Raw genomic sequence first — 14688 nt, forward strand, 5'->3', positions numbered from 1 at the left:
CTGGAGTCCCGGGATCGAGTCCTGCGTCAGGCTCCCAACATGGAGCCTGCTTCTTCCTCCTCCTGTGTCTCTGCCTCTCTCTCTCTCTCCCTCTCTGTGTCTATCATAAATAAATACATACATACATAAATAAATAAATAATAAATAAATCTTTAAAAAAAATAAGCTCACTCATATAACCTAATATGAAAGTATGTCTTTATGACCTCAAGCTAAAAAAAAATGTAAGATTTGGAGCACCTGACCGACATAGTCGGTTGAACAACCAACTCGGTTTCACCTCAGGTTGCAATCTCAGGGTTGGGATATCAAGCCCTGCATCAGGCTCGACAATCAGTGCAGAATCTGCTCCAGATTTTCTCTCTCCCTTCTCCTCTGCCCCTTCCCCTACTCTTTCTTTCTCTAAAATATTTTTTAAAAAATATAAGATTTACCATAATATCTATGTAGCTGAATTCATGGACTACACTTTTTATTTCTTTTAAAGATTTTATTTATTTGAGAGAGCGAGCAAGGGCAAGGTAAGCGGCAGAGAGAGATGGAAGCTCCCCTCTAAGCAAGGAGCCTGATGCAGGGCTCTCCAGGATCATGACCTAAACCGAAGGTAGATGCTTAACCAACTGAGCCACCCAAGCACCCTCAGACTACACTTTTTAAAGGCAATTTACTTTTTCACCTCAATTACAAAAGTGGACTACAAATATCTAATCTACGAAAATAGCCTTAATAGATACTTCAGAATGTATGTAACTTGTTTTTGTTCATTGACTAGGCCAGGCCATTCAATGCAACAGAACTTTAAGATCCAAGTACTGTTTATTAAAATCCTTCCTTCTAAAAATAACCACAGTGATATTGGTGACCACTTTGCTGGTAGCTAACATAATTTTCAACAATGCCATTAAAATAATCAGTTTAAAAGTCAGTTTATTTTTGGCAGATACATTATATGAGTAAGTAACATTTTAAACTCTGTTGCTCTTTTACAATGAACAGACTGGGTTATTTACAGAAAATTAAATAATAGTTATTTACTCACCTTCATCCTCAGAATCTTCCGCAGTTACATTGTCTTCACTGGTAATGTCTTCATCGTAACTGTCCTCTGTCTGAGAGTCTGTAATTTCACCTTCTTCTGGCTCACTATCAGTCTCCATGATTTTCTCATCTTTAAAAGACGTTGAATTATAAATGCTTTCATTAAGAGAAGATTCTGTAGTCTTTCCACTAACTGAAACAGTAAATTTGGGGGGACTGTTTTTGTAATGAACGTCTATTTTAGCCTTCTTCTTCACATTTGCAAAATCTTCTCCCTCACTGCAGCTTATATGTTCAACACTGGATGCTTTTTGATCCTCTGAATTCAAATCCTGGAATGACAAAGATGTAGAGGGGGGAACAGGGGAAAATATCTTAAACATGACCATCTGCTAACATTTAATGCTAAATGTTTCAACGAATTAGTAAAGACATATATACAACATTATATATGAAATATCAATAGCTATTACCTATATCTCCTCTTCCTCTGTTCCCTTTCTTGATGACATTACCATCCACTTATCACTCAAATCAAAAATCTTATAGTTATGTTTGACATTCCCTTAACTACCACATGGAATCCGTCACCAAGTGATACAGACTATTTTTATAGTTTATCCCAATTCTCCTTATCTATTCCCTAACTGTCCCAGTACAGGCCCTTAGCACATATTGCTTGGAACATGTGATAGCCTAAATCATTTCTGTCCAATGAAAATATAATGCAAGTCATATACATATACTCCAAAATTTCCTAGTAATCATTAAAAAGGTAAAAGTAGGCGAAATTCATTTTATCTACCCAGTATTTATAAAATATTATCATGTATTATATACAAATACGTTAATCACTCTAAAATTATTAATGAAATACTTTATGTGGATTTTCTATAGTAAGTCTTCAAAATTGAGTTTACTAGTTTATACTTACAAAACACTGTATTTAGGACAAGCCTCATTTCAAGTGCTCAACAGCCATGTTTAACTAGTGGCTGGCTACCTTACTGGATAGTGAATGCCTAGAGAATATATTTATCCTAATTTTTTTTTTAACTTTTAACCAATAATCAAGTCAAAATCAGCTTTAATTACAACAGTGATTTAAAGATCCAGATGTGGAAAAAAAAATTTAAAAATAAAGATCCAGATGTGGGGCACAGATGGCTCAGATGACTAAGCGTCTAACTCTTGGTTTTGGCTCAGGTCATCTCATTGATTGTGGGATTGCGCCCCGAAGTCTGGTCCACACTCAGCACACCCTTGGCCCTCCTCCAACTTGCACTTACATGTGAGTGCACTCTCTTAAAATAAAAAAATAAATCTTTAAAAAAAATAAAAAAATAAAATAAAATAAAAAATAAAAAATAAAAAAAATAAAGATCTAGATGTACCTAATGTAGCAGAGCTACAATTTCACTAAAATTTAGTACTTTCATAGAATTGGTCTGATTATACAAAACAGTTGAAGGTATAGATGAATCAGTTACATCTCTTTTATTCTAAAACTCCAAATTAGGGGGCATAAGTCTTTTATTATTTATGATACATGTGTGCGGTGGCATATAGGACAAATAAACAAATCTATTATTTTGAACTTAAAAGAATCAAGAATTATTCTCCTTTTTCCTATGCTTTGTAACATACTCTGAATTTTCTTTCTACCTAAAGCAACACAATGAAGTGAATTAGTATGGTCTTGTCACTTTATAAAATATGAGAGCATCCTAAGCACATATTTTTAACAGCAGCATAAATTCAGTTTGGAGACCAGCTAAATACTCACAGTGTGATATATATGCTCCCAGCAATACAAACTCATCAAGGGCCAGAACAAGGACAATAAGCTGAAAAAATATGAGGAGCTTTAAAGTCCACTGTGAATTACAGGTAAAAATTTCCCTATCTATATATTCTTTAAAAAAAAAAAAAAAAAGGTGTGTGTGTGGGGGGATACCTGGGTGGCTCAGTGGTTGAGCATCGGCCTTTGGCTCACATCGTGATCCTGGGGTCCTGGAATCAAGTCCCACATCGGGCTCCCCAAGGGAGCCTGATTCTCCTCTGCCTATCCTATGTCTCTGCCTCTCTCTGTGTGTCTCTCATGAATAAATAAAAACTTAAAAAAAAAAAGCAGTTTCCAATCTCATATATTTTATTATAATTACTGATTATAAGACAACATATGTGGGCGGGGGGAGGGTAAAGGAGTGAAAATGCCAGAGGTGGTACTTAAAAACCATCTACCAGAATGTTAGATAAATATTACGAGAGAAGAAAGGGGTTTATTTGTGGGCATTGAGGCATATATGCATATTTCAAGTTATTTACACCAATCTCTTTCCACATACCTCCACTTGCAAAGACTGAGGTTCAAGAGTATCTTTAAAAAAAAAAAAGATAAGGAAGTCTTAAATGGTCTCCCATGCTTCACAGCTACCTTTTAGAATATTTGGGGAATTCTCAAAATCCCATCAGGATTTTTAAGTCCCTATCCTAGAGTTTGCATATTTTTGAAGAGGGATGGTAAAGATCAGCAGTCATGAGAACCTGGACTAAAATCTCACCAAACACTTTCAAATTTCATTCTCTAGTTTGTCAAAAAAAGTCATTTAAGGTCCCTATATGTTTTCTATTGCTAGACAGGACTTTACAACCTATCCTTTCAAATAGTTCAACTACCAGAAACAGAAAGAAGTCATTAAAACAGAGGTCTCGGGATCCCTGGGTGGCGCAGCGGTTTGGCGCCTGTCTTTGGCCCAGGGCGCGATCCTGGAGACCCGGGATCGAATCCCACGTCAGGCTCCCGGTGCATGGAGCCTGCTTCTCCCTCTGCCTGTGTCTCTGCCTCTCTCTCTCTCTCTCTCTGTGACTATCATAAATAAAAATAAATAAAACTTAAAAAAAAATAAAATAAAATAAAAAATAAAATAAAACAGAGGTCTCGAAAGCACACTGAAAAATCATTTTTAGTGTTTAATTACACTCTTTTCTATTCCTATGTACATCAATGAAAATAAGAGAAATACAAACAAATCAAATACAGTAAATTCAGAAGAAACCTAATTCCATATGTGAACTTTAGTATTATACATTTTAAAAACTCTTTGACTAAGAGAAACACAGGACATGAAAATTTAAGAGTGAAGTATATAGTACTTACAATTCACAAAATGCCAATGTAACAAATAAGCCTCCTCTCCTGCATATAAACCACCAACCTTATCTGTTTAGGGACTACACATAAGAACAGCGGTAACATTTTTTTATATTTTCCTTCTTTAAATTTAACCCTATGTCATAATCATTTTTAAAATTCTCCCAAATCTTTATAAACTACCATTTTAAGGCCTAAAGAATGCTTTTTTGATTATATATACTATCTTTCTCTTAACCAGTATCTTGTAGGCCATTTGAATTCTTAATTTTTTTTTTTAATTTTTATTTATTTATGATAGTCACAGAGAGAGAAAGAGGCAGAGACACAGGCAGAGGGAGGAGAAGCAGGCTCCATGCACCGGGAGCCCAATGTGGGATTCGATCCCGGGTCTCCAGGATCGCGCCCTGGGCCAAAGGCAGGCGCCAAACCGCTGCACCACCCAGGGATCCCTGAATTCTTAATTTTATTCTGTTCTTAAAAATATTGCTATAGGGACGCCTGGGTGGCTCAGTGGTTGTGTCTGCCTTTGGCTCAGGGTGTGATCCTGGAGACCCGGGATCGAGTCCCACATCGGGCAACCTGCATGTGCAGGGATGTGCAGGGATGTGCAGGGATGTGTCTCCCTCTGCCTGTGTCTCTGCTTCTCTCTCTCTCTCCGTCTCTCATGAGTAAATAAATAAAATCTTAAAAAAAAAAAAAATTGCTATATAACTACACACGGGCATTTTCCTTTCTTTGGAGATTTTTAAGAGATTTTATTTATTTATTTTAGAGACAGGGCATGTATGCACACACAAGCAAGGGAAGGGGCAGAGGGATAGGATCTCAAGTAGACTCCATGCTGAGTACAGAGTCCAACATGGGGCTCAATCTCACAACCCCAAGATCATGACCTGAGCTGAAATCAAGTTGGATGCTCAACTAAGCCACCAGATGCCCCTCTCCTTGGATTTTTAAAAAAATTACCTGAAATGAGATTTTTCAGTTAAAGAGGATGAACATGTTTACGATTATTGAAACAAAGGGCCAATCTATTTTCCCGAAAGACACCAAGGGTAAGCAATGGGCTCTTGGTTTCAGATGGCATTGTGATCTCAGGGTCATGGAATCAAGCCCTGCATCGGGCTTCCCGCTATGCAGGGAGTCTGTTTGAGGATTCACTCTTCTCCTTCTGCCTCTCCCCCTGCTCGCTCTCTCTAAAATAAATCATTAAAAGGCAGTGGGGGGGGGGGGGCAATCTGGGTGGCTCAGGGGTTGAGCATCTGCTTTTGGCTCAGATTTGTGATCCTGGGATTGAATCCCATATTGGGTTCTCCGCAAGGAGCCTGCTTTTCCCTCTGCCTATGTCTCTGCCTCTCTGTCTCGAATAAATTAAAAAAAAAAAAAAAAAAGGACACCAATTTCCACTTTTTTTTTTTTTTTTTGAGATTTTATTTATTTGACAGGGAAGGAGAGCACAAGCAGAAGAGGGAGCAGCAAAAAGAGGGAAATAGAGAAGTAGGCTCCCCACAAAGCAAGAAGCCCGATGTGGGGCTTGACCCCAGGATCATGATCCAAGCCAAAGGCAGGTGTTTGACTGAGCCACCCAGGTACCCTGACATCAACGTATTGATTGAGGGTCTGACTGCTCTTCTTCCAAATTATGTAACACATGAGTATTTTATCTGCCCTAAATCTACCTCCTTCAAATGTTAAGAAATTCTTTCTACTTCTACTAAGAATTTGTGAAAAAGTCCATCTTTGCCACATCTGAATGTTCCTTGGTTGACAGGTTCTGGTATCTTAACTTAATGGGTATGTCTGAAATACAGCTACTCAATGATAATTTTTGGTTTCATCAAAAACTTTGACAAATTATTGTATCATTATTAGGTATATTTTTTAAATTATGAAGACATTACCTTTTCCTCATTTGCTAAAGAAGAATCTGGATCCTTTCTTTTCTTCTTCAATTTTTTATCCTTACTTTGTTTTGTGCCACAAGTCTGATAAGGTTGCAAATCGACTCGAGAATGAAATTGGTATCGACCACTTTCCACATCACAGTAGTAATATATTCCAGTGGAAGGATCATAATATAGTTGATTTTCCTTTCAAAGTCAAGAAAAAAGTTAAGTTCCAGTCAGATGATAAAATAAAATTTAAAAATAAACAACAGAAATGTCAAATATATTCAAAAATAGTAAATGTTTCTTTCTTTTAAGAACTCTATTTTCTGAAGATAATGAGTAAAGACAGAATGAAAAATGCTTCTAAGTTTCCAAAATACTTACCATTCAATATTTGCTCTAATTTTCCTAGTATAAAAAATGAATACATTCGAATATTAACTTGAATCTCATGAAAATGCCAATATTTTGCCATTTTCATACTTAAGAGAAACAGCAATTTCATATGGTTCAACTTGATACATTAATGAAAATGGCAACAGAATACCTTTTTAGAAGTCATGAAAACTAAGGCATGCATCAGAAAAAGCTGACTATATAAAAGTAATTCCAGACTCATTATCCTTATGATTACACAATAATGATTTGGTAGTATAAACACCGCCCCTCCAAACTCTCCTCTCCATGTATAAAACAAATATTTGCCTTTTAGTGCTCATGACTAAAAGCCCCAAAGAAAAATTCAAAAATAAAATTAAGCTCATAAATACATTGTATATAAAGAAATTGATAAACAACTATCTTCGTTAATTCTACTCTAAGTAATGAAATAAGTGAAAGAACCATGCAAAAATGAATTTTGGCAAATTATGGATTAAAAACTAGAAAAAAGACATCTGCATTTATTTGATAATGGCCTATACTGTATAACCAAGATTTAATTCAACAGTCTTTATTTTTATTTACTTCATAAATCCATGCAGATCAGACCTGGAAAAGTTTTATGTTATACTAAGGTTAAGCAACTAAAACTGCCTGGAAAAGAGTATTTTTCTGTTGATATTACTATAATTTATTGTCTTTAATTCACTTTGCAGGTCTCTTACAAAAATATTTAGAATTCAATCTCTACTATAACTAAAAAATTGAATGGAAGCTTTCTAATCTTTACTATTAATGATACTAAAACTTTACAACTCTAACATGTTTAATCTCTTACCTCTTTCAGTCCAAAACACATTTTCAAAAATATAAGAAAATGATTTAATTACAATAAAATGAAAACTAGTTAAATAAGGGCAAAACAATGAAGTACCTAATTTACTGAAACATATAATCAGCAAAATATAACTAACCATTTACAGAAGAAATGTCAGGAGGAAAGCTACAGAAAGGAAGGTATGAGAATGATGAAAACTAATATCATACACTTGTATAAACTCTGTATTTTCCTCAAAACCAATTAAATAATAGCTATTCTTTGTTTTGTTTTTAAAGATTTTATTTATTTCTTCATCAGAGAGAGAGAGGGGGGCAGAGACACAGGCAGAGGGAGAAGCAGGCTCCACAAAAGGAGTCCGACGTGGGACTCGATCCCAGGTCTCCAGGATCACACCCTGGGCTGAAGGCAGCGCTAAACCGCTGAGCCACCAGGGCTGCCTGCTATTCTCTTTGGTAACAGGAGTTTAAACATTAATTTTCTGGGAATTAATTAGCATTGTCAATTAGCATACTCCTGTGAAAGAAAGTCCTCTCCTTATAAGATATTTAGAGAGTATACCAAGTATAAACCAACAAGCTAATGAAATCCTTTCTCTAAGGTATTTAGGATCATCATTATGTTCCCTAGATTAGTTAACAATAGTTTCAGGGACTGGAATGGTGAACATCTGCTTCACTTTTGGGTACTACATTCTGTAATTTCTGAGGACCAGATCACCTGCCTAGACCACTGAGGCTGAGGTATATAGGTATGTAAGTTCCATCATCATTGTCATCAAATCCTGAATGAAATCCAATTAAGTACTAAAAGTCAACAGTCATAACATTGGATTATATATAAATCAATAACTTTATTTTCTAGTTCTGTCCTAATCAGTGGTCCATTACATATCTTATTCCACACAAATTCCCTAGTTCTCACTGTTTTATTTTTGTTTTGTTTTTTTTTTAGTTCTCACTGTTAATATTTTTTAAAAGTGAAACACTTAAAAGCCATGGAACTTTTTTTTTTTTTAATTTTTTTTTATTTATTTATGATAGTCACACAGAGAGAGAGAGAGAGAGAGAGAGAGAGAGAGAGAGGCAGAGACACAGGCAGAGGGAGAAGCAGGCTCCATGCACCGGGAGCCCGACATGGGATTCGATCCCGGGTCTCCAAGATCGCGCCCTGGGCTAAAGGCAGGCGCTAAACCGCTGCGCCACCCAGGGATCCCCGCCATAGAACTTTTAAACTAATAATAAACATACTATTGAGAACTCAAGAAAAAAGACTTTCTCTAGGGCTCAAATGGATTCCTAAGTACTTGAAACAATTTTTAAAAATCTCACATCAGGCCTAGAATTAACAGCGTCACTTCCTTACAAATTCTATGAAAAAACATTAGGTTCTTAAACACTTTACAACAATGCAGTTAACTGTCTGCTTTTATTAATAAATGTTCTAACATTTTTGTGTTACTTTACATATAAAAGGTTATTGACGGTTTGGCGCCTGCCTTTGGCCCAGGGCGCGATCCTGGAGACCCAGGATCGAATCCCACGTCGGGCTCCCGGTGCATGGAGCCTGCTTCTCCCTCTGCCTGTGTCTCTGCCTCTCTCTCTCTCTCTGTGTGTGTGTGTGACTATCATAAATAAATAAAAATTAAAAAAAAAAAAAAAAAAGGTTATTGATTTTTCTGAAGTACTAATCTAACAATCACAATTAACTTATTAAAAATTTAGAAGTGCAGCATCAAAAGCAATTTTATAACTCTCTACTCCTGTCAAATAGCTTTGAATCAAATATAATTTTTCAATCCAGTTTCTTGCTTTTCTTACTTCAGCTTAGGGTTTAATACTTGGTATCAAGCAGCAAGTATACAACCATACAACATTAAACGGTCCAAGATACTTACAGAATCATAATAGAAACCAGTGCTGTGATCAAAATACAGTCCAGTGTTCTCATCATAACTAAATCCAGTCTGAGACACAGCAGCTTCTGCTGCAGCTCTCAAACTTTCAGCTAATGAAGAACCTTCTAAGGATGTATCTTCTGCTGCTAATACAGATGCTGACTCCTAGGTATGATACATTCATATCAAGTAAGACAAAAACTTCATTTTATCACTTTAAAAGTTAAAAGAAGTAAAAACAATGAATAGACTTAAAGCAATTTTAAATAATAAGACTTTAATTTCTGCAATGGAAAGAGATCGCTATCAATTACAGTTTGGTCCCCTTTAAAAAATAGTTACTAGAGTTTCAGTTAATTCAATTTTAACCCAGTTTGTTTTTTTACTTAAACTGTAATATTCACTGCATCATTATACATAGAATGTTTATAATCTTTGTATATATCGTGATAGATTAAAGAAGTCTATTTTTCTATATAACAACAACAAAAGACACGTTTTTGGGCATCAACAATTTCAGGTTAAGCATTTTATTACCTGGGAATTTGAGGCAAAATGGTCCTCTTCTGCACATTTAGCATGTTCTGTTATATCAGTACCAGTGTAAGCATCATTATCTATTTGTGACTGGTCTTCAGAATTTAAAGTAGAAGCTTTGATATCCTGATCTTGCTGAACTGAGAGTTCAGTCACTTTATTTGGAAGACTAACATCCTTATAGTATGTCTGATAATAATAATCTGGAGCAAAAAAAATTAGGGGATATCATATTAGAAAAATATATATGAAGAGGAGTTAATTCCCAACCACCAACACTGAACATAATACAGGACATGATGCAAACATATGGTATTTTTAAACTGTATACAATTTAACAGATTAAATGGACCGTGCAGATAAATCAGCAGAAGTATCTATCTTTGATTCTAATGTCACCTTCAATACCCTAGCTGTCAAACTAAAAAGTTTTTAAAAAGGTGGATTTGGGGGACACCTGGGTGACTTAGTTGGTTAAGTGTCTGCTTTCGGCTCAGGTCATAATCTCAAGGTCCTGAGATCAAGCCCCAAGTTGGGCTCCCTGTTCAGTGGGGAGTCTGCTTCTCCCTCTGCCTGCCGTAGTCCCTGCTTGTGCTTGCTCTCTTTGACAAATAAAATATTTTAAAATGTAAATAAAAATAAAAAAGGTAGATTTGGATTTCCCCTAGCAAAAACAAAAAAAGAAAACAGGTGAATAGGTTGTGTGCTATCAATAAAAGAGTAACTCTTAACTTCTAATCATATACTGTTGCATATGGAATGGAGTGGAAATGGAATGACAAATGGAAATAAAGATCAAGAGCTGATTTTTCTGTCAAATTTCTCTCATGATGCTGGCTTTAAAAAAGTCATACAAATATGTAATGTTAATACTATTGCTGTGTTTAACAAATTAGTTAAATCACATACTAAATATAAGAAGGCAAAACTTAACGTAAAGATCATTTCCTGTGATCCCTATTTATTAAAACCCAGTTGCTCAATTACTTTGCCTCACAAGGCTACTGATGAGGTCATGGTTGTGAGCTCATCACTCCTGTAAGAGCCTAAGACACCGGCACTGAATGCAATGCTAAGTGGAACGCATCAACCAGAAAACACAGATGCCTGGTTACAAGGAAGGCAGATTCAAGTAGACGATTCACAGCATGGCAAACATTACTCAGTTATGTGCCACTGAAAACACATGAGCAATATAATATATTTACAGAATGACATTTCTGTCTTCCCACCAGAAGAGCATAGAGATTATCTGAAAATACCAAATCATATGAGAAGTCAACATTACAGTTCTCAGCTTTATCTACATGTATGTCTATTTTAAGTTTAAAGTAAATTTACGTTCACATCACCTCAACATGATGTGAACGTAATAGCAGTAAGGTATCTTCGCTATAAGCTGAATACCTGAGATTGACCAAGGAGGGTGGTTCTCTGTTTGTACTTCTACATCAGACTTCTTACTGTCTTCATTTCTCCCACAATGGAGTATTTTACTGAGCTCCTCTACCTAAAAGAAAAAAAAACTTTAGAAAAATATATCATATAGCTATCTAATAATATATACACCATTCTCCTGAAATTATGACATTTTTCTTGGAGAAGTTTTAGAGAAGCACAAAAGGTGCTAGCTTCCTTTTCAGAAAAAATAAAAACACTATAATTAACTTTCTTTCATCGTTCACATTTGCAGAGGGAAATGTTTCTATTTTTATACTCTTGCTAAACCTCAAAATATTCCTTCCAAAAATCAGATGAACTAAAATAGGGCTCTGTGAACAGGAGCCCTTATTTCTAACAGTAAGAATGTTTTTATACTAAAATTTTAATCAGCAGTTCTTCCTAAAGAATTAGTTTAAAAACCATTAATACCCATTCACCAGATTAAATTATCTAGCATCATTCAGTGTCCTCCACCTAGAATTAATTATTCACTTAAATATATTAATATTCACTTGCATGTTTTAATGCACTTTTTTTTCTTTAAACAGCAGATAGCAGTCTTATGACTAAACAACTGCAGCAGAAGGGAAGATAGGTCACTGTCTCAGAGGGGCATCTGTCCTCCCTGGGCCTCACTGAATGCCAGGGCCAGAGCAACACTGTGAAAACGCCCATAGCAGATGAGGAGCAATCCCATAAACACACACTTCACATTCAGAAAGGATCTCCGTGTGAGACGTCTACGATAGGCATGAAATCAACTAAAAAACAAGCTTTTAAATACTTAATGACACACAAAACTTAAAAGGAGAAAGGTGATAAGACTGATTATACACACATTATCTAGCACTTCATTAGTTATCAGATCCTATTAGCACCACTGCTGGAACTAGAGTGAAGCAAGCAAGGCATCCAGAGCAGAAAATGTATTTATTCCTTTTTTAAAGATTTTATTTATTTATTCATGAGAGACAACACAGAGAGAGGCAGAGACATAGGCAGAGGGAGAAGCAGGCTCCTCGAGGGGAGCCTGATGTGGGACTCGATCCCGGGACCCTGGGGTCACCACCTGAGCTCAAGGCAGACGCTCAACCACTGAGCCACCCGGGTGCCCCAGAGCACAAAATTTAAAGAGGACTCACTCTCAGCTCCATACAAGTACAGAGTCTGTACCAGAGAACGAGTACCCCTTACATTTTTTGCCCTGAGTTACTGACTGCCCTGCTCCAGTCCTGGCTCCAGCTACTACCACTATTACTATAAACTTGATAATTTATTTAGTATCTGCTACATGCTTGGCACCAAACTTAGTACTCTGGATAACCTCTCATTAATTCTTCCAAACATGTTGCAGAATAGAGGCCCTAATCACTATTTTACATGAGAAACCCAAAGAGACAAAGTAATCTGCCCAAGGTTCAGAGTCTGAAACCTATACTACATTTTTCCATCAGCTCACCTTCAATTCTCAAGCCGACTTTACCACTTCAGATAAAACATTATTTAGTAATTTGAGAGGACAGTTAACCAACCTCTACCCACCATCAGGAGAAGCTCACTAAGAGGGTAAAGAAGAGTCATCACTGTCACCAGTAGAGTCAAAGCTTTTTGTGCATTTCAATTTCCCATTAGACTACTATCAAATTCACACTAACAAAATGCTGGCTCTTCGAAGGCTAACAAAAATGTTCTTTTTTTAGAGCTTGAGATTAAAAATTGAGAATCATAAAAGGGCTTTTTAAAAGGAATCTTACAGGAATCTTTTGCTCCCCTTCCGTCATGATAGTTTAACCCTCCGTGCGGTCTCCAGGGCAGTCCTCACGCGTTTCTCTCCAAGAGCTCACAGTGTCTTCCGAAACGCCACATTAACAAGCTATCCAACAGACACCCTTCACTGCATCTCAGCAGTTATTTTCAAGATCGTTTGATAACCAGAAATAACAAAGGCTACCACTGTTTTAGCGCACAGTCTTCATGTGCAAATTTTAGCAAATATACCAACTATTACAACGGACTAGACAACAGTTTGCCACTAATAATTACATAGACACAACTTGTTGGGAGAGTGTAACTGTCCAACAAATGAAGCTGGAAAAATATATTATGTTCCTTTTTAAAAGTTAAAAAAAAAAAAAAAGACAAATACTTATCCTTACCCCATTTTAGGAAAATGAAGATAGCTGGTTAGTGTCTCTAACAAAGACAATTCTGGCCTCCCAGTTTTCAGCAGAAAACTCAAGCTGGTGAACGCCCAGAAAAACCACCTCTGACACATGCACAGCGCTCAACAGTTTGTAAAACTCTAGACTGCTCGTTCGTGCTTAATCTGACTTAACCTCCGCGCGCGTGCGCGGTGCTAACATTGTCATTTTACGGCCAACTGAGGTTCTAGCTTCAAGTCCAGAGCTTTGACACACTCCAAAGGGATCGAGAAAAAAAATAATATCCATGTTCCTAGAGCCACGGGAACGTCACCAGCGAGAGTGAAAACTAAGGTGACTCGGGTCGCGCCCCGCGGCAGCTCCTGCACTCCCCAAACCCAGAGCCCGGCCTCGGGCTGGCTGGCAGAGGCACCTGCATCTCCTTGCAGGGCTCTCCAGAGCGGCTCGGGGCCCGCCCGGGAGCCCGCCGGCGCCGCGCACCTGGCTGCGGAGCTCCTGGTTGCTGCTCTCCGCGCTCTGGTACAGCCGCTCCGTGTGATGCAGCAGCTTCTCGATCTCCCGCACCTGCCGCTTGCAGCTCCGCAGCTCGCCTTCCAACTTCTCCACCTTCCGCCTCAGCTGGGCCAGCTCGGGCTCCGGGGACGGCGGCGACGGCGGGGCCTCGGAGGCCATGGGCCCGGCGCGGGCGGGGGCGGGGCCGGGGGCGCTCACACGGAGCCGGCCGCCGGCGGGGCCTCAGGCCGCGAGAGCGCGCGGACGCGGAGGGTGGTCCTCGGGCCGGCCCGGCCGCAGCGGCCGCTGGCCATGACGCCTGGCGCTCCCCGCCCGCAGCGAGCGAGGGAAGAGGATGGGCGCAGCGCACCCCGCCAGATGCGGAAACGCGGAGACTTCCTGTCGGTACCTTCCCCCGGCGACCGACAGAGCTGGGGAAACGCCGCAGAAATGATCCGCGCCGGGCAGCGGGGCCAGACGCACTCCGAAGACCCCGGGCTGAGCCGGAAGCGGGCGCGCGGGCGGTGGGCGGGGCCGAGCCTGGAGGAAGCTACGGGTCCTGCGAAGGGCCCTGCGGCGCACGCGCGGCCTCCACCTGGCGCCCTGGAGTCCTTTCAAAGCGGCTGCAAAGTGCTGCGGGCACCTGCAGGGTCGCTGCCTCTGGTCCCAGGTTTTTAACACTTGCCGACGTCGGGGAGCGCGAGTTTCCGCCTCCTCTTAGGTCCTTCCAGCTGCACTAAGAATCGAATTTACATGAGACAGGCTAATAAGAAAAATTTAATTTAATAGGCATAGATATGAGGAAATCCACATAGACATGAAAATGTAGATAGGTACGATGAGCTCCGCGGGAG

The 14688-nt window shown here is 38.7% G+C and overlaps 1 protein-coding gene across 8 annotated transcripts in view; it reads right to left on the bottom strand.

The window, feature by feature from the left end:
- AGGF1 (angiogenic factor with G-patch and FHA domains 1) overlaps positions 1 to 14349 on the bottom strand; it is a 98690-nt gene extending 84341 nt beyond the window's left edge. For all 8 annotated transcript variants that reach the window (XR_005987255.1, XR_005987254.1, XR_005987256.1 and 5 more), the window contains exons 1-6: positions 13823 to 14349; positions 11145 to 11247; positions 9738 to 9940; positions 9201 to 9365; positions 6097 to 6285; positions 1040 to 1370 (exon numbers count right to left, since the gene is read on the bottom strand). Coding sequence is in view for 4 of the 8 variants with exons in the window: in XM_041751514.1 (XP_041607448.1) it covers positions 1040 to 1370; positions 6097 to 6285; positions 9201 to 9365; positions 9738 to 9940; positions 11145 to 11247; positions 13823 to 14014 (1183 nt within the window). In the remaining 4 variants the exon portion in view is untranslated. The remainder of the gene's footprint in view (positions 1 to 1039; positions 1371 to 6096; positions 6286 to 9200; positions 9366 to 9737; positions 9941 to 11144; positions 11248 to 13822) is intronic.
- Positions 14350 to 14688: the final 339 nt, after the last annotated feature.

This window comes from Vulpes lagopus, chromosome 4, assembly GCF_018345385.1.
Source record: "Vulpes lagopus strain Blue_001 chromosome 4, ASM1834538v1, whole genome shotgun sequence".
NCBI classification, from domain to species: Eukaryota; Metazoa; Chordata; class Mammalia; order Carnivora; family Canidae; genus Vulpes; species Vulpes lagopus.